General features: G+C 48.0%; 2 protein-coding genes across 4 annotated transcripts in view; one reads left to right on the top strand and one right to left on the bottom strand.

Annotated features, from left to right (window-relative positions):
• Window positions 1-77: 77 nt before the first annotated feature.
• Window positions 78-12,215, bottom strand: Smcr8 (SMCR8-C9orf72 complex subunit). 2 transcript variants are annotated; one of them, XM_059270821.1, is made up of 3 exons: window positions 11,624-12,215; window positions 8,942-11,303; window positions 78-5,039 (listed from the first exon to the last, which is right to left on the bottom strand). In XM_059270821.1, exons 2-3 carry the CDS (start codon window positions 11,296-11,298, stop codon window positions 4,586-4,588), a joined length of 2,811 nt encoding a protein of 936 aa, XP_059126804.1. In that variant the 5' UTR covers window positions 11,299-11,303; window positions 11,624-12,215; the 3' UTR covers window positions 78-4,585. The 2 variants fall into 2 exon arrangements, with proteins under 2 accessions (XP_059126804.1, XP_059126805.1); XM_059270822.1 differs by lacking the exon at window positions 11,624-12,215 and having other exon boundaries at window positions 8,942-11,611.
• Window positions 11,853-20,030, top strand: part of Top3a (DNA topoisomerase III alpha) — a 42,522-nt gene continuing 34,344 nt past the window's right edge. Inside the window, exons 1-2 of one of the 2 annotated variants that reach the window (XM_059270820.1) lie at window positions 11,853-12,115; window positions 12,247-12,401. In XM_059270820.1, coding sequence (XP_059126803.1) covers window positions 12,297-12,401 — 105 coding nt within the window. In that variant the 5' untranslated portion in view covers window positions 11,853-12,115; window positions 12,247-12,296. Of the gene's footprint in view, window positions 12,402-20,030 lie in introns of both variants that reach the window. The other variant, XM_059270819.1, reaches the window with a different exon arrangement.

Here is a 20,030-nt window from a genome sequence, read left to right as displayed (position 1 = left end):
TCAACAGAGGCCAAAGGCTTTCTTTGTGTTCCACCTTCCTGAGATAACCAGCTTCTTATAATTAGGAGCCCAAATGCTACCTTCCCAAAGAGTCTTTATTTTTACATAGCTGAATTGCAAACTATTGGTGATTTTTTAATACACACAATCCAATTTTTACCCACAGAATGTCTACAAGAATTATAGCTTTAAAAAATACAACCAGTTTTTATATTTTAAAAATATTTGAACTCAAATAAATTAATATCTTAAAAAGTACACTCCTCATACTATTTGTTTGGCATTTACTCTGGTTAAACTTGTGCATAATGCCTGTGGGACACAGTCACGTCAGCAGTGCAGTGCCCTGTTCCAGTACTGTGACTGCAGCTTGCAGGTTTGGACACATACTCACAGACATGGCGGGACATGCAGTAATAAAATAGCATCTTAGAAAATAACAGGAGTTCATCGCACACCGTGCCGCTCGCTAACTGCTGTATGCCTCAGTCCAGCCCGCAGCTCCAGCCCGCAGTCCAGCTGTCCAGGAGATAGTTTGGCCAAGGCTCCCTGGGAGCTGGTCCACTTCCATGGGGTGTGGTGGCATACTGGTCCCCTCATCTCCGATTGTGGGGCTACTGCACTGCCTTAGCAATCTTGATTACAGGAACTTAATTCTTCCTGCCCAGCTGAAGACAGCTACACAGCTCCAAGTAGGGCCTCTGCAGGACGCTTTTCCCCGACTGCTACAGCTCATCTCTTCCTGCTGTTCCTTCCCGAAGCGTTAACTTAACCAAACCATAGTGGGCCAAGGGCTGGGGGAAACTGTTTAAGCTCAAGCAAGGCTTTGTTTTCAGAGCAAAAGAAATCTAATCTCTCCTTTCTGCAGCCTAAGTATGAGTGTGTCCCTTAAAAATTCCAATTTGATCACAGTATTAGGGCAAAGCCAGAAAGCTGGCTAATTTGTTTCAAAGTACAAGCCAAGGCACTTTCTCAGGAGCTTTCTAGGGAGAAGTAGAAAGTATCCCGTATGGCCTACTGCCATGAGGATTTGGTACCTCAAGAGGCCTTGCATACTTGATGATGCCTCATCCCCAACTGGGTGAGCTACTGCTACCCAACCCAACCATCTGGGAGATAAACCACGGTGGCTGTAGCACAGGACATTGGTCCAATATGTAGCACTCAGGCTGGGGAGTGGCATGCACTGAGCAAAACAGGCCAGTGGCCAAGATGCACACAAGATAGCAGCTCTCCTCTGGTACCACACAGCACTGCTGGCTTTGATACTTGGCAAGGGAGAAGGGAGATCTCCTGGCTTTCCTAGGGTTATGAGATGGGAACTAATTCAGGTAAGGTTGAAACCCTAAAGTAAAGGAGGAGTTAAAGATCAAATCAGGAATGACAGGTCACAAATGAAGTCCAGTTCCAAGTTTAAGAGTAACTTCAGCCACTTCAGTAGCAAGTCATGGAGAGGTTAAAGTATTTGTTTTTGAGACAAGCTCTATGTAGACCAGTCTGGTTTTGAACCCAGAGATTCGCCTGCCTCTGCCTCCCGAGTGCTGGGATTAAAGGCATGTGCTACCACCACCTGGCTGAGTTAAAACATTGTTAATTCAAGGTTCTACTGAAGGGAAATGGTGAGGCAGAAGGTGGCAACTCAAGCCAGTATATTCCATGTATCCCCCATATAGAAGACCATGGACTGACCTCAACAATGGAGCATGTGAATGTTCAGTGATGTACAAGCATTACTTGTACAATGATAGAAGTGTAATATACCAGCTCAGTTGGGTGGTTCTTAGACTAGACAGCTTTAAAAACAGGAGGGGAAGTAATTGCTTGGTAGTCAAGTTGAAATAAACCTGACTTAGCAGTTTTAGTGTTAGGAATCAAAATGATAGGAATAAAGAAGGGGCTCTATTATCTTTCTGTGAAGTGTTTTTCATAGTATAATTTAAATTATCCAGGCTAGGGATGTAGCTCAGCTGGTAGGGTGCTTGCCTAGTATTTATAAAGCCCTGGGTTCATTCCCCAAAACTGTACAATCTAGGCAAGACAGTCCTGCAATCTCAGCATGTGGAGGCAGGAGGATCAGAAGTTCAAAGTCATCCTTAGCCTGGGCTATATGAGACTGTCTCAAAAGAACAAAACAAACAAAAGCCTTACTAGCCTAGTACTTGAGAAAGGGTGGTGAAACCTTTTGTTCTTTGAGAAAGGATGTCATCATGTAGATCAGGCTTACTCTAGCTTACAGAGATCCACCTGCCTCTGCCTCTTGAATGCTGGGATTAGTGTGTGCCATCACACCCAACGACCTAATGAAAATTTAAGGAGTTGAGTCCTGCTTGAGTCTCCAAAGCATCAAGGTGTATAGATACACTACTTATAGAAGATGCCAGTTCTCCTCTGTCCAAACACAGTCCCAATGACTAATACCCTCTGAGAGGAAGCATGCTTTCTGCAGTAAGCAATCCTTTCAAATCACCACAACAAAGTTTTAAAACGAAGTTTCAATGCAGACACCAGGTCTGGTAGCATGCCTATAGTCTCAGCCATCGGGATGTGGAGGCAGAAGGATCAAGAGTTCAGGGTTATCCCTGGTACATAATGAATTTGAACCCAACCTGAGTTACATGAGATCCTGTCTCCAAAACAAAACAAAAAAGTAAATCCTGCACTTGGACCCCTTGTCAGTGTGTACTTAGTGAGGAGCCATTGAAGCCAGACACCTGTTTGCCATTTCCACAGCTGCTCCACAAGACTGTTCTGCCCACTCCACACCAGTCTTGGCTTTGTCTTCTGAGCCACCCTGTGGATGAATGCCAATGAGATCCAAGGAGCTCCACTTGAGACAACTCAAGTCTGTGCTTTTAGTATCCACAAGGCCAAGCATGGCTGCAGCTCATTCGCCTTTCTTAGTGCAGGGAACACAGTGTTCACCTTCGAGTCCCCATGCTGAGGCAGTAGCAACAGCAACTGACCACCTCCCAGCCTGGCTCCTGAGGAAACTAGCCAACCAGTCAAAGTGGCATCTAGAACACTAAGAAGCAATAGTAGATGGGGGAGCCCATGAGGGGAAACCACAGCTGGTAAGGTGTCTGTAAATACCTGTAACAGTGATAAAATCCTGGTTCTCTGTCAGAGTCTCAGAAGCAAAACCACATACTACTGTCTAGAGTGAAATGGGGAATCATGACCTGAAACCATGGACCAGAACCAACAGGTTGCAACTTTGTGTCAAAGACCTGGGCAAGGAACTTGACACAGGAGTGACATGCTGCAAGCCATCTCTGGTTATTTGGCTTCTGCAGGGTTCCTTCTTGTGAGAGACTTCAGTGGTGTGACCAGCTGACAGACCTGTGCAGGGGACACAGCACGCAACAGATGCATGCACGGGGCCGATCTGGGTCCCATTTACTACAGGGTTTTGTTTTTGTCTTTAGCTAATTAAAAAGCAGTAATGACCAGAGCTGCTCCTATTTAGGGAGAACACATTTTCAACAGGTCTCACATTTTCAGGATTGTGAGGAGCACTCACTCCATGCAGCACATGGAGCACAAGAGGAGCAGCTGCAATGGAGGTCCTGGGGAGGTCATGACGATTGCCACCAGTGGGTCAGGTGGGGACGGACCACTCACATGTGGATGATTGTAAGGATGGAGGTGCCTCCCAGATGTAGGTCTAATGACAGCCACCCAGGAGCTGGTACAGGATATCCTTGCTCCTAAGTTCCGGTCAGAATACGAGCTAGCCAACCAGACCTCAGTTGTCACCAAGCCCACAGCCACCAAGAGAGGTAATAGAGTGCTGCAGACCTTTCCAGGGGCGTCCGGGTTAATGTCCTGGCTGAGAAGAGCCCATAGGCAGCTCCTGTCATAGACAGTGAGGAATAGCCTATGGCCCCTTTTATCTACAGCTCCCAATGTAGTTCTGGCTGTAGCCGTGTGACATCTGCTTCACATCCAGGACCCCTGTAAGGAATGACCCCTGGGGACTCAATGAGCACTTCCTTGACAGGATGATAGGGCAAGGGGCCACTTGTGGTCTGCATCCCCCACAGCCCGGGTGTGTCTTTCTCCACCTGACCAGAGCACTGGTTCCTCCGTGTCCTTGTTCAGGAGCCTCCCCTCGGTTGCTGGGGTCCAGGAAGCCAAGTACAGGGCCTTGGTAGAGGTAGATGGAGACGATGGCTGTCCTGTGTCCTACACACCAGTTCCCAGGCTGATTCTGCCACTCGGGTGTCATCTGGGCTCTGGCTACTTAGCCTCATCTGCTCCAGCCCCACAGGGTCTGGAGCTTTCTCTTCCTGCCCAGACTGCTGATCCTTGGAAAATTAAGGACACCCCCTTATTTGGTGGCCACTTCCCCCATGGAACCAAGAGCAGCTGCTGTTCTTCCAGCCACCTCTGGGGAGCCAGGCTCCACCTCTGCTTGGCCCACTTCACACACTGCCCAGGACTAGATGGGAACCACAACTGCCACCTGTTTCCTTCCGCTGACACCAGAAAGCTCAACACTCCAGCTCAGGCAAGTATTTAGTCACACCAACCCTTCTCCCTCCCCGTACTGAGTCACAGGTCTTGGTCACAGTGGCTGGAACCCTTAGATTTTGTACAAAAAGCTGGGGACATAGTCAAACCTGAGCAGGGGGTGGGTGGTCCCAGGCGACTCCTGCATGTAGTGCAGTTTCAACAGTTCAGCCAGGTACTGCACCACTTTGATGTCCTCATTCACTAGCCCCAGGTTGAGCTTTAGGAAGCTGGTTTGTCTGCTGGCCACTGCTTCCTGTGTCTCCTCACTGTGGGCAGGCAGATGCAGGGGGTGGCAGAAAGTGTAGAGGAATGCCTTGGAGCAGAGCTGGGTGAGCATGCTCTGGACGTGCAGGTAGTACGTGCTGCCTCGCTTGATTTGAGTGCGATGGTCAGCCAGGCGGGGCACCAGTGTACCCCTGTACAGGGGACAGCGTAGGGTCTTGCTGTCCAGGTCCAGGATGCTTGTATAGCGGCTGTAACGGCTCAGGGTATGGAGGGTACCCATACTGGCAGGGGAGGCCACCCTGAAAGAGATAGGCCAAGGTCAGAAAAAAAGGCAAGGGTTAGAAAAATGGAGGCAGATAGTTAAGAGATGAGGCTCGCTGTCCCCAAACTAACTCGCACCCAACTAGCATACATTGGCCCTAGAAGTTCAGATGCTTTGGTTCTGAGGCCCTGGGCACTTTCCTGATGGCCTCTGAAAACTCCTCACACCACAGTGAAGCACTTTCAGGCCTCCCTCATCTCTCGACTATTAGCTTAGTCAATCTCCTTTACGCTTTGTGAGCTTCATCTCTGAGATGGAGATACTCCTCACTGTTAACTCTTCATGGAGTCACCAGAGTAACAAACTAAGCCACATTAGGATGGGTCTGGCCCTCAGGGGGTGCTGCTCAGGAATTCTCCATCCTGCAGCCCGGGTGGCATCTCCTTGGTAGTCCGTCCCTACTGCCTAGCAGCACGTGTTTCAATGGTGAAGTGGAAGAGGCCAAGTGCTCGGCCTCTGAGGCTGTTCCTAAAAACCTCCCAGCTTCTCAGAAAAGCCAAAGTTCCTTTTCTTCCCACCTCTGTTCTAAGCATGCTTTCCCTAATATTGCCTTTGCTCTGTAATGCCCCCTTCCCTGCCAGCTGGCTTCTTGTCCACCATGTGGCTGACCTGCATGGTTTTTTTTTTTTTTTTTTTTTTTTTTTTTTGGTTTTCCTGAGACAGGGTTTCTCTGTGTAGCTTTATGCCTTTCCTGGAACTCACTCTGTAGACCAGGCTGGCCTCGAACTCACAGAGATCCACCTGTCTCTGCCTCCCAAGTGCTGGGATTAAAGGCGTGTGCCACCAACGCCTGGCTTGTAAACTTTTATAAGTAAAAACAAAAACCGGCCTTCCTCAAGCAGGGGAGGGTAAAGTAGGTAGAGCATTTGCCTGCCATGCACTGGCCAGGGTTTTCATCCCAGCACCACAAGAAGACAAAAAAGCTCTCCTGTAGAGCAGTCTTCCCACCGGCCTAGCAAACGACTGACAGGATTTTGCAGACGAATGACCTTCCTCTAACGTTTAGGGCTTATGTAAGACGTGACACTAGAGAAGAAACACCACTGTGACCACACTATTGTTTCCTTCTTGGTGCACTTGTTAATTATTTATTGAGCATCCACTACCTACCCAGGCATTGACCTGGGAGCTGAGATTGCAATGAAGAATGGCCCAGAGTCTCGTCTTGTTCATGGGAGTGTTGGACTTGAAAGGAAAGTGGGACCTGGGGCCTGTGGAAGGCCTGGAGACCATGGCAAGGTCAGCTCAGAATTCAAATGGCAGGACACACTCAGGCCCTAAACCCCGAACCAGTGGCAGTGGGTGGACAGCACACCCCACGAACAAGGGAGGATTGGGGCCTGCAGGTGAGAAACAGCCCACGAGGACAGTAAGAGGCTTGAAGAGAGCATCCCTCACCCTCTGCAATCCCGGTCCTCAATGGCCTGCCTTTCCCACCCCCACCAGGGGCCTTGCTGACTCCATACCAGCGTCTCTGTCGTATTTAGTTGCTTTCCTTCCACTGGGGGGCCCATGCAGACCCTGAGCTCAGCATGTAGAGCTCCTCTCCCCACTCGGCTCGGCAGAGTTCTACCTGTCTGACCCTCCATCTCTGTTGTGATGTCCCAGCCTAGGCCATTTCCTGAAATTCAGCTTTGGCACTCCCTTCCTCCCAGATGCTGCCTCCAACATCTTCCATTTCTGTTCCCCAGAAAATTCTTCCTCAGGAAGCCAAATACACAATCAGGCCCCAGACCGTGTGCTCCATTACAGTGAACACAGCCCATTCCCCCAAGCCACTGCCACCACCCAAACCAGAGAGGCCACCAGGAGCAAGGAGGACCCTGCCTAAGCCTCTAACTCCCACGCACTCTCTCCTTCTAGAACTGGGTCCTGTTTACCCACCAGTTCTGATCTTGTCACTGCTTTAGCAAGCCACACACTTGTCTCTGGTGTTCATTTAAAATGATGGGAGAGTCACCAGTGGCTGTTTCCAGGCAGAAGGTCTGTGTGGGAAAAGAATCAAGGGCCAGGGAAGCTGGTGGTTCAAGTGAGGTGTTTGTTTGTTTGTTTTTGGTTTTGGTTTTTTGTTTGTTTTTCTGGTTCTTCGAGACAGGGTTTCTCTGTGTAGCTTTGGTGCCTGTCCTCAATCTCACTCTGTAGACCAGGCTGGCCTCGAACTCATAGAGATCTGCCTGCCTGTGCCTCCCAAGTGTTGGGACTAAAGGTGTGTGCCACCACCGCCTGGCTTCAAGTGAGATTCTTTAAAAACTGTATTTGAGCAGTTCCATGTGAAGAAGCCAGGACTTGAGGAGCCAGATGAACCCTGCTCACAGAAATAGTCCTGCGGCTGCTCACATCTGGGGACAAGAGGACCACTACCCAAACGCACCTCTCACTCCACATCTGGGGACAAGAGGGCCACTACCCAAACGCACCTCTCACTCCACATCTGGGGACAAGAGGGCCACTACCCAAACGCACCTCTCCGCATCACTTTTTTTTCTTTTTAAAGCCAATGTCTTGCTAATAGAGCATAGACTGGCCTCCACACAGCTACTCACTAAGGCCAGGTACTGTTCTGAAGTACCACTGTCCCCATCTGGGCCCTTCTGGGAGCTCTCTGCACAGAAGCAGCGGTACACAACACAGTTTGAGGAGTCCAGATCCACCACAGTGTTGGGCAATGTCAGCAGTGACCAAGACTCCTGCTCTCTGCAATCATCACCCCCTGACAGTTCTCACCTCCTGGTGTCCCAGTGTCACAGTTTCAGCTCACTTCCCCCAGGGCTTCTCTGGGTCAGCTGTGACCTACCCATTTGCCATGCCACTCCTGGCTCCTGCCCAGGGAGATCATCCCTTGGAGCAGAGGCACTGTGTGGGCACTGACACTCGTGTAGAGTGTTCCCACCATTTATGCCCCTCAGTAGGATGCTCACCTCGTATCTCATGTGCTACCGGATACTTCCCCGCTTGAGATTCTGTGCCCTGCCTGACTCCTTCATTTTTAGAGTGCACACTTGTAAAGACTAGTCAATGATTAGGAATCTGCTCTCATAAGAGACCTGCCAGCTGACTACGGTGAAGGAACTAACCTCAGAGGGCTTAAGCTGGTGGCATGGTGACAGGATGGGGGCGAGTCCACATGGCTGGATTACCTTGTAATTCAGGTGCTGGGCAGAGGCTAGCACTTCACTAGCCTCACAATACTTAGCAAATGACCAATAAGTGTACTCTATTTTCCTATTTTCTTGGAACACAGGAGTGACCTGCCCAAATACTTGTGTGAATGAGCCATGGTAAGGAAACACCGTAACTTCAAATGGGGGAGGACAAGCTCTTGGGACCCCTCAACTTCCAGAGCAAATCCAGTAGCAGGATACAGGCTACTGGGGATCTCTATCTTTCACAGTGACAGCCACAATTCTTTATGCCAATGTGAACTGGAGTCAGAACGAACATAAGATCTCCAAGTCCAATCATTCTCTGATTTCACTGGACCAAGACTCCAGTTCTTATCTCAGACAGAATCTGACTGGGAATTCACGATTTACAAAATTCCCCCAGGGAATGGGAATATAATTCAGAAGTAGTATGTCTGCCTAGCATATGCAGGCCCTGGGTTCTATCGCTAGCACCAAACATACACAAAGAAGAATTCTCCCAAATAATTCTGACATGGAAGCAGGAAAGTGCCAGCATTGGCAATCACTTAGCAACTGTGAACCCCCTCCCCATGATAGAGAAGGCAACGGAATCAAGAGGGATTTGCCAAAGGTAAGAGCAGTGAGTTGATTATCAACTGTCCAGAAAGCAGGCTTCCCTTTCCTGGGGTCCACAGGACAACCTGCTTCGTCTTTTAATGTCTAGCGCTCTTCCCCACCACCTGGAACCAGTTACCTCTGTAGGCCAATAAGCTTCCACTTCTGAAAATCCATAATATGCAAAGGGGAGGAAATCCAGTGCTTCACTGGCTTGGCATAGTAGCCATAGCTGGGAACAAAGATGGACAGTGCAGTTACAAGCTTCCTGACTACAGTTTCATCTTCGCCCAGGACCACAAGTGTCCTCCCACTAAGCAGGGAGTAGATGGCTGGGTGGGCAAAAGGGTACTGGCGGATGAATTTTAAGGCATTCTGGCCAGCTCTCTTTTTGTGTCTGTCAGAGGACAGGCTAGCAGAGTGAGCAGAGGGGGTTCTGTCCGAGCTGGTAGAGGCAACACTGCTTATGTAGCTAGTGGTATCCGAGTAGTTATCCAGGCTTGTCTTACTGACATCTCGGCTAGCCAGAAGGCAGCTTGGATCCAGCTCATAAGCTGGGAACATTTCACAACCGTTGTCTCGGAGAGAAGGGTCAGTGTTTTCCATCGTGGCGTCCACATGGAGCCCTTGGTCCTTCTGCCCATAGCGCTGTGGGGGGATGCTCACCACACCATCCTCATCAGAGAGAGTATAAGCTGGGGTGGGCAGAGGAACCAGCTGATCTTCACTCTCCTTTCCAATATAGCAGCTGGAGTCTACTTGGGATGGGGTATTTTCCAAGCTGCCCTCCTGAGTCTCACCCAGTTCTGGTGGGCTGACACTTGCCTCGAAATGGATGGCCCCCTCATTATCTGCATAGGTTTCCTCCTCATTAATGGCACTTGGGTAGCTGGCCTTAAAGTCATCAGGAATGAGGGCCTCAGATGGGCAGGTGCTTAGGACTTCAATACTGTCCTCACTGATTGTCCTGTGGCTGACTGCCTTGCTACGGACTACATGGGGGCTCAATGGCACCGTGAGGCTGGCCTGGCTGTCAGATTTAGACAGCACAGAAGATGACTTCTCGGTGCCCAGAACCTCGATGCTCTCCCCACTGCTGACACTCCCTTTCATATCCATATCCAGGTAGTCCAGGTTTTCTTGGGGGTCAAAACTGCTTGACTCTGTTGCCTCCACTTCCTTGTTGTACTCTCCATCACCAAGTTCCTGCTCCATCTTGATCAACACAGACTCCACACTGGACTTGTAAGAACCAACACTAATCAACACTTTAGGAATAGGGCATTCTTCCACAGGCCTGGACAGCAGCCTGTCCTGACTGGGCTGAGAGGGCACATTCTCTTGTTTCTCCAGCCTGTCATCAACCTCCATGAAGTCTTCAAAGAGGAAATTCGTGATGCGCTGTTGTTTTCGAAGTGCTCTGTCAATCTGACTGGTCAGGAGGTAGCACAGGTCTCCTCTGAACATGTGTTCAATGTGGCTAAGCTGGGCCAGGGTTTGAGTGAAATACTCCGTGTCACAGAGTTCCTCTAAGGTCTTCAACTTCTTGTCAAAACACTTGGTGGATTTTGCTTTGATGAGTTTAGGGGTGTAAGCCGGTCTGCAGGTATAAAGGTCTGCATTAGCTGACTCCTCAGGGTTAGAGGTAGTAGATACCTGCTCAGCCTGATCTTGGGTATGCTCCACATCACCAGGATGCAAATCAGGCATCTTCATCTTCTGACGAGGGTATGAGCGGATCTGCCTCAGCAAATCTTGATGCTCAATGATGGACTTTTCCACATTGGCCAGTTCATTGGCTTTCTCAATTGCCTGAGATGTATAAAAACCTTTGTCGTTGGCTTTCTTCTGGATCTCAGTTTCTGTGTGCAGCACTGTCCTCGTGTAATCCAAGTCTTTCAGTTTCTTTTCAAGTTCCCCAGCAAATGCCTTCCTGTTACCCATCTTCAAGCACTCAGATGCTTTGGAAAATTCAGCTGAAAGCTCCTGGAATTGCTGCATGATTTTATGCTGGTCTGCAGAGATATAAGCCATACAAAAGGGCCTCACAAAGCCACGGGCCTCCAGGTCATACAAAGTAAGGTGGTGCACATACGCAAAGGCCCCTTCCTTAGAGTCTCCCAGTACCACCTTGGAGTCCTCCACAAAGTTCAACTTGGGGTAGGCAGAACCAGGAGGATGACCCACGAATGAAGCCTGGTAATCCACTGACATGATCCGCAAGGAGAAGTAATTGAGATCAAAAGTGCCGAAAACTTTGGTATCATTGGGGATGGTCAGCAAGGGCTGAGGTCCCACCTGCTCAGAGAACTCGGAAATAAGAATGAAGTCCCTGGAGAACTTGGCCCCGGACAGTTTAGACCAGGGGTTAGCCCCCTGGCTGGCATAGGGGAAGAGAGGTACTGAGTACTCCTCCGGCAAGGCGGGCTCATTATAAGGCTCCTCCTCGTACTCGTCTTCCTTGGTGAAGGCCACCACATCAGGGGCGCTGATCATATTTCCTGAAATACGGAGAGAACATTGAGAGGAAATAGAAAATAATGCAGGGTTAGTCGGCGTTCGGGAAGTCCGGCCTCTGGATGAGGAAGCGAAGCTCTTGCGGCCTTCTTTGCACTTCCAAGGGTCCTAAGCTCCCTCTCACACACCCAAAAATTCAAATTCCAGAAGATTAGCAGGGTTTGGGACCTGGGAAGCCCTGGGAAGCCTCATGAACTCCAAAGCTGCAAACCCAGATGACGGAGGAGGCGAGGCGCTCTCTGACTGTTTCCCCGGCCGGCGCAAGGCTTCTGAACCGAGGTCACCAGCACTCCCCGGAACCTACCAGTGACATCAACAGCCCCAGCTCTGATCAGGTCCTTAATCCTAGTCACGGGCGACCGAACAGTCAGTTAAATGGTCCTCCCCACGACCTAAGGGGAGAAACTGTCGCGGCTCCTAGGACTGTACAGTCGCTGGGAAGCTACCGCGGCACCACCATCTTGGTATCACATGACTCCCAAGCGTCAGCGTTGCGTGACCCGGAAACGCTCACACTGACTTCCGAGTAAGTGGCTCTTTTTAAGAGGCGCTGTCAATCAGTCCTTCCTGAGGACAAGTCCCATTAACCAACCACTGTCCTAAAGAAAGGGAAAGTAGGATACCGTGGGGTGGAAGGGAGGTGGAGAAACGGTGTTAGGCGAGCGTGCCGGGGCAGGAAGCATTCTGGGAGTTGTAGTTTGAGACTGCTCGGTTAGCGGAAGTTGCCTGTGAGCGGGAGTTCAAGCGCGACTCTGGGGTGCAGATTCCACGCAGAGGCAGCAGTGGCCTGGGAAAGGTGCATTATTAAGGGGGCTTTCGGAGGGGTGCCTCGCGGCTTCTCCTCTGGGCTGCCCAGTATGTACGGGGCACCGTGGAGTGGCTGCTGGCGCAGGGCCTAGGTAATGATCTTCCCAGTCACTCTCTTAGCGTTCCAGTGGCAGCGACGGCCTGGAGGCCGTGCCTTGTCCCGCGCTGCCATGGAAGTGGCCTTCCGAGGAGTACGAAAAGTTCTCTGTGTGGCGGAGAAAAACGACGCTGCCAAGGGGATCGCCGACTTGCTGTCCAATGGTCGTATGCGGCGGGTAAGAAGCATTTCGGTTCGGCTTCCTTGAGGAACGCCCACAAAGTGAGACCTTGTCGTTGGGTACCCAAATCCGAGGCGAAAGCGACTCCGCCTACAGCCTGGCAGAGGCCCCCTCCCACCCGCCCTCTCCTGGGACTGCAGGCGCTTTAAATGTAGGCCTTTAAGGGCATTTAGTAGATCTTTGCCCACCGTCTCTGTCTGATCGTCTCAAATACCTGTGGACGATGGCTCTTCTTTGGTTCTGGAGCGACTGTGAGCAAACATGTATTTTAACATTCTTTCTTGGTGAGTCTGAAGTTCAGTTGAGTTGAAAACCCGTACCAAACTCCTTAAACTTGGCGTTCCAACCTTATCGATGGTTACTTTATGTTTCGGTGGCACCCTAGGGGTAACACTAAGGGGAAGTCATTTACGACTCCTGTAGACTGATTCCAAGATGCACAAGAGATACGACTGTCTCTTGACAGAGGAAAAAGGGGAAATGAAAAGGGTAGAGCCCCAAGAAGTGTTGCATTATCCCTCAGTTGGAGGGCCTTTCTATGAGCTGTTCCTTTCTCTTGACCTCTGCTGCCAGTTCTGAAATAGTGGGAGGGGAGCCAAGGTTGTGTGGGCGCTGGCCCTCAACTTTACCTCTTTAAAGTGTGGAATATCCTTGATAATAATTTCTTCTCTTTTTGAGACAGGGTCTCACTATGTAGCTCTGGCTAAGTAGACCAGGCTGGCCTTGAACAAACAGGAGATCTGTTTGCCTCTGCCTTCCAAGTACTGCTATTATGTTTCACATCCAGCCTAACCACTGCTTAAATGTCTTTGGGGGCGGGGTTTCTATGAGTGTTTTGCCTGCATGTATGCCCATGGAGGCCAGAAGTAGGCATCAGATCCCCTAGAACTGAAAGTACAAACAGTTGTGAGCCACCATGTGGGTGCTGGGAATCAAACCCTGGTCCTCTGGAAGAGCAACAAGTGCTCTTAACCATTGAGCCATCTCTCCAGCCCCTTAAATGTCTATTTTAATTAATCTTCCCCGCCCCCCCCCCCCCCACATACTTCTCTCCACTAGGCCTGGGATACTCTTCTCCCTGTCTCTGTCTCTGTTTCCTTTTCCTTATTTTTTGTTTGTTTGGGTTTTTTTTTGTTTTGTTTTGTTTTTTCAAGACGGGTGTCTCTGTGGTGTAGTTCTGGCTGTCCTGGAACTCACTATGTAGACCAAGCCAGGGATTTTTTTTTCTTTCTTTTTTTTTTTTTTAAAAAAAAGATTTATTTATTTATTATGTATTCAGTGTTCTGCCTGCAGGCCAGTATAGAGGGTGCCAGATCTCATTATAGATGGTTGTGAGCCACCATGTGGTTGCTGGGAATTGAACTCAGAATCTCCTCTGGAAGAGCAATGAGTGCTCTTAACCTCTGAGCCAGGGATTTTCTTTTTTTCTGATTTTTCAAGACTGGGTTTCTCTGTGTAACAGTCCTAGCTGTCCTGGAACTCGATTTGTAGACCAGGATGGCCTTGAACTCACAGAGATCCACCTGCCTCTACCTCCCAAGTGCTAGGATTAAAGGGGTGCGCCACCACCACCCAGCGTGAGCCAGGGATTCTTAATAATGTATCATCATGGCATGTAGAAGGCATCTACTGTAACCAGAATGCCAAAGCCGGAATAACAGTTTGTTGCTTCTTTGCAGATACCAATGTGTACATAGGAACTGAATCTTTAAAACAGTGCTTTATTCAGAGAGCTGGCAATCTTAGAAGACAGTCTTCCATCTGATGAGATGGAAGATTATGTAGGGAGAATGGGAGTGAGGTAGGGAAAGAAGGGGGATCAGTCATTACGAAGCTCAGTCTTGTTCCCTGGTCAGCCACATTTTGAGGATTTTTATAAGTTTGTAAGAAGAAATAAAAGATGAGAACTTGGTGACCTCAAATAGCTAGAGCAGTTGTTATTTAATGCCAAAGAGGTGGGTTTGTAGTTCTGATTATGCGTGATCAGGACATAGGACCTAGGCACTCAAGGAGAGAAAGAAAAAAGAATTTATGGCCAGCCTCCACTACCTAGCAACTTTATGGTCAGCCTCAGCTACCTGAATGAAACCGTACTTAAAAATCCAACCCCCCACTAACAATAACAGTAGCTGAAGGGACTCTGGTCAGCTCGAGCCTGGCGAGCATGGCTCCTGGGGGTCCTGAGCCAGTACTTTTCCTTTCAGTAACAGCAGCAGGTTAATGGTGGTGAGTGTGACAGAGCAAACAGTGTCGCTCCTTTAAAGAGACGAACTTACCTCTGGAACCAGATAGTATAATGGTTATACTACTTAACACACTTAAGCTTGCTGTGAGACATTTCCTTCAAATTGAAACATGAATTCCCTCTACTCCCACCCCCCACCCCCCAAAAAAAAGTAAGGTCCTGAAACTGAGCTCAAAGTTCCAGGGAGCAAGTATTTGGGGACTGCAGGAGGCCGCTGGCCCAACTCCAGACACCCAGTGATGGCAAAAGAGACAACAGACAAACCGTTCATCCAAGGAAAACAGCTGCCTTCCTCAAGGAAATCCATCTCTCTCCCCTGCTCCCTGTCCTTAGCTACAAAAACCTCAGCCTCAAGCAAATAATACCATTCTCTTGATCTCTGGGAGTCCTACCAGTGGGTTTGTTGAGATATCTGGTAGCTACCTTTAACTTTTTCAGGAGCACCACCAAACTTTTCCACGTGCTTTAGAAATGCTTGCTTTTCTTGTTGTTTTTACTTTGTCTCCATCCTAGCAGGTGTGGGAAGATACTGTGTTTTTAATGTACATTTTCCTAAGGGCTTACTGACCAGTGATACTGAGTTACTTCTCATGTACCTTTTTTTTCCCCCCCCAGACAGGGTTTCTCTGTGTAGTTTTGGTGCCTGTCCTGGATCTTGCTCTGTAGACCAGGCTGGCCTCGAACTCACAGAGACCCGCCTGGCTCTGCCTCCCAAGTGCTGGGAGTAAAGGCGTGCGCCACCACCGCCCAGCTGTACGTATTTTTTTCCCTTGGGAGTCTTACAGTGTAAGTTTTTATTCACTCCTGTATTGTGTCTGTGCCTGCATAGGTACACATGTGCCACAGCATGTGTATAGAGGTCAGAAGAACATTGTGGGAGTCCGTTCTCTCTGTTACCATGTGGTTTTCAGGAATGGAACTCAGATCATCAAGCTTGGCAGCAATCACCCTTACCCTTGAACCATCTTGCTGGCCCTAAGTTTTGGTTGTCTTTGATCCACTTTTTCAGTTCATATTTTTGTATGTCCCACCTCATCCTTTTGGTATATGGAGATCTATTTGTCCCAGCATTGTTTGATGAAGTCTGTCCTTTGAATGGACTTGGTACCCTTGTCAAAGATCAATTAGCAAGGAAAAGCCTTAATCCCAGGATTCAGGAAACTAATCAGGAAAGCAAGTTTGAGGCCAGCCTGGGCTGTATAGTAAGACTCTATTTCAAAAAACACAACATGAGGGGCTAGAGAGACGGCTCGGTGGTTAAGAGCCGCTGTTCCGTTCACAGCACCATGTCAGATGGCTCGCAACCACCTATAACTCCAGTTCCAGGGCACCCAGCACTCTCTTCTAGACTCCATGGGTACCCATACACATGTGGTACACACTGTCTTTCAGTTTTTAATTTAAGGGGAAAACCATGAAGTGGGTGGGGGAGACTGTCAGTAAAGTACCACCATTTCCTTCCTTAAGTTTCTTTTTTTAAGATTTCTTTATTTAGTATGTACACTGTGCTCTGCCTGCATATTTGCCTGAAGGCCAGAAGAGGGCACCAGACCTCATTATAGGTGGTTGTGAGCCACCATGTGGTTGCTGGGAATTGAACTCAGGACCTCTGGAAGAACAGCCAGTGCTCTTAACCTCTGAGCCATCTCTCCAGCCCTGGTAAGAACATTTTATCACAGCAACAGGAGGGAAACTAAAACAGGTGTTTAAGACCATGCTGTTGACCAAAACTGTTTTTAAGCCAGGTGTGGTGGCACATGTCTTTAATCACAGCAATCAGGAGGCAGATGCAGGCAGATCACTATGAATTGGAGGCCAGCCTGGTCTACATAACAAGTTCCAGACCAGCCAAGGCTAGATAGAGAGACCCTGTCTCAAAACAACAATAATAAAAAAATTAACTATTTTCCTTTTTACTTACTGTCAAGGCCTGTTGAGTCTTTAGGGGTTACTTGGCCTTGGGAGGAGCTGCTGGTTTTTGACCTTTTACCAGTTGTGCCATCTGCTGGGATGAATCAAGGCCTTCTTGACTATGACTTCTCTGTGGAAGCCTTGAGGGTACTTTCCTCTCTGAGTCCCTTAGAGGTCCTGTGAAGTTTCCATGGCCTCTCTGATCAAGAGGGTGGGTGACTCTCAGAGCTTCAGGACCCTTTAAGAGATGTTACAACCGGGGGGTGGTGGAGCACGCCTTTAATCCCAGCACTGGGAGGCAGAGCCAGGAGAATCTCTGTGAGTTCGAGGCCAGCCTGGTTTACAGAGCGAGATCCAGGACAGGCACCAAAGCTACACAGAAAAACCCTGTCTCGGAAAAATGAGAGAGAGAGAGAGAGAGAGAGAGAGAGAGAGAGAGAGAGAGAGAGGTTCCAAAGTCTCCTGGAACTTAGCTAGCTGTTGAGAGAAGTCCCTCTTTTCACATTAGTATAGGCTTTTAAGCATTATTGAACACTAAGGTCAGTTACACCAGTCTGGTGTGTTTAACTTTTGTGTAATATTTAGATAAAGGTTGGGAAAAACTAAACACTTTTAAATAAATCCTGTTTAAACATACATTTTTGTTCTTTAAGCCAGTCCTTGTGAATGCTACAAAGAGAAATCAATATTTAAGAGAGCTCTATTGGTTTAAGTAGAGGTTTGATTGAACTTTGACTGAAGAAATTTTAATATTGTGTATTATTCCTAAGTTGAATCTTCTGTATACTTTCTGTAACTTACTCAGGCTTTCCTGACTTGTTAAGGCTTCTAAACTTTGTCTCAATCTTTCTCACTCTATAAATACATAGCTATCCATAGCTATCTTTTGTTTTGTTTGTTTGTTTTTTGTTTTTTTGAGACAGGATTTCTCTGTGTAACAGCCCTAGCTGTCCTGGAACTAGCTCTGTAGACCAGGCTGGGCTCAGACTCACAGAGATCCACCTGCCTCTGCCTCCCAAGTGCTGGGATTAAAGGCATGTGCCACTTCTGCCCAGCTAATACATAGCTATCTTAACCCAGGGCAAAGTCTTATCATACACCATACAGAAATCCTTTTCTGCTAAAAATCTTTTTCTTACATCCTTCTAACATTTGCTTTTTCTATTTACAGCCCCCTTTTATTTCTTTTCTTAATATCATGAGACATATTATATTAGCAAATAAATGTACCATCTTATTAAAGAACAATGAAGTCCAAACTATAGATAAGGCATGCAATAGATTAAGACCACCTGTATGAATATTGTTAAACTCTGAGGCTTTGTAAGCACCCAGGCGAAGCTCATAGAAAACACAAGCCAGACTGCAGTGGGATTCTAGATCGCTTCCAGCCTGTAACCCTTTTTCAGTGTGCTTGGTAAACAGATTTTCCTAAGGTTGGGGAGCGGGGAGAAAAAGAAAGAAAACACACACCAGTTAAAAGCCTTTTTGTATTTTCTACAGTCCAGAAAATCCACCTATAATGGTGCTTTTGAATGAGCAGCAAGTAGCAGATAGAGCAGCAGCCAGTATAGCAAAACATCACCAAATCTGATGTTTATGCACCCAGCAGAAGTCATCCGAGGAAGCCCTGTTAAAACTCATCCTGGAGTAACATGTTAGGTAGGGGATTCCAGGCAGGGTTCTCTCTGTCCTCTCCACTGATAAATGTCCAGTTATCCATATATCATGGGATAAAAAATGGTAACCTTTAGGGGCTGGAGAGATGCTCTGTGGTTAAGAGCACTGGCTGCTCTTCCGGAGGACGTGGGTGTCATTCTCAGCACCCATATGGCAGCTCACAACCAGCTGGAACTTCAGTTCCAAGGGTTCTAATACCCTCTGTTGGCCTCACATTGTACACATGTGACATGTGTACACAGACATATATGCAAGCAAAGTACCCATACACACAGAAATAAATCTTTTTTTTTTTTCCTCCGAGACAGGGTTTCTTTGTGTAGCTTTGGTGCCTGTCCTGGATCTCTCTGTAGACCAGTCTGGCCTCAAACTCACAGAGATCTGCCTGGCTCTGCCTCCCGAGTGCAAAAATAAATCTTTAATAAAGTTTGTGTCTTAAATTTAAAACAAAACCAAAAATGCGGTGGTTTGAATGAGAATGTCCCCTCTGAGCTCAGATATTTGAATCTGAGGTCCTCAGTTGGTGGTACTGTTTAGGAAGGTTTAGGAGGTGTAGCCTTGCTAGAGGGGGGCAGTTCTGGGGTTTTGTTTGTTGATTTGCTTTTTGGGGTTGGGAGTTTATTTGGGGGGATTTTTTTTTTTTTTTTTTAAGGCAAGATCTCTTTATGTTGTCCTGGAGTTCCCTGTGTAGAGCAGGCTGGTGTTTGCCTCCCAAGTGCTGAGATTAAAGGCTTGGATCACTACATCTAGCTTTTCAGGTTTTTTGTTTGTTTATTATTTTTTTTCCTTTGGTTTTTCGAGACAAGGTTTCTCTGTATAGCTTTGCACCTTTCCTGGAACTCGCCTTGGAGACCAGGCTGGCCTTGAACTCACAGAGATCCACCTGCCTCTGCCTCCCGAGTGTTGGGATTAAAGGCGTGCTCCACCACCGCCTGGCTGTTTGTTTAATTTTTCATTTATTTGTATTTTAAGAGTGCTTTGCATGGACATGCATGCCAGAAGAGGCCATCATATCCTATTATAGATGGTTGTGAGCCACCATGTGGTTGCTGGGAATTGAACTCGGGACCTCTGGAAGATCAGCCAGTGTTCTTAACCACTGAGCCACCTCTCCAGCCCAGATGTTGAGGTTTTAAAAGCCACTCTCCATCTCTGCTTTGTGTGTACTCTCAGCTTGCTGCCCCAGCTATCAGGCCTGCTGCCACCATGCTGTGTTCACCATTATGATCCCTAACCCTCTGGAACCACAAGCCAAGCTTGATTTCTTCTGTAAGTTGTCTTGGTCATGGTGTTCTGTCACAGCAATAGAAAGGCACCTTTAAATTTTGTAAGGTCACGTATATGTGACAGCCAGCACGCCTGATCAAGGCAGATCAAACTGGCAGAGATGTCTGCCTTTATCTGTGCTAGCTTTTAGATATCCTTTCGGACCTGGAAAGCTTTTATCTGTTATCAGAATGTACCAGCAAGGGGGAACAGGCAATCTAAGAAACTGAGTGTCCTTTCTACAAAGTTCTTTGTCGGATAAGGAAATACTATGATTGATATTTTTCTCTAGAAGCCATTTTTATTATCAAAATTTAGGCCAAGATGGAAAGCAGAAAAGTAGCAGGCCTTTCTTCCTTTGAAGGGCTGGATTAAACTGCTACAGTTTAGAAGTGCCTTGTTACCCTCTGTAAGACAAGAAGATACACTGAAACGTCTTCCACAGCTCCTTTGTCTTCTTCAGAGCATCCTCTGCAGATTTTCCTGTGACTTTCCCTTCTCCTTCCATGAGCAACCACAAGGAA

Source organism: Peromyscus eremicus, chromosome 8a (assembly GCF_949786415.1).
Source record: "Peromyscus eremicus chromosome 8a, PerEre_H2_v1, whole genome shotgun sequence".
Classification (NCBI taxonomy): Eukaryota; Metazoa; Chordata; class Mammalia; order Rodentia; family Cricetidae; genus Peromyscus; species Peromyscus eremicus.
This window is presented reverse-complemented; position numbering and strand designations above follow the sequence as displayed.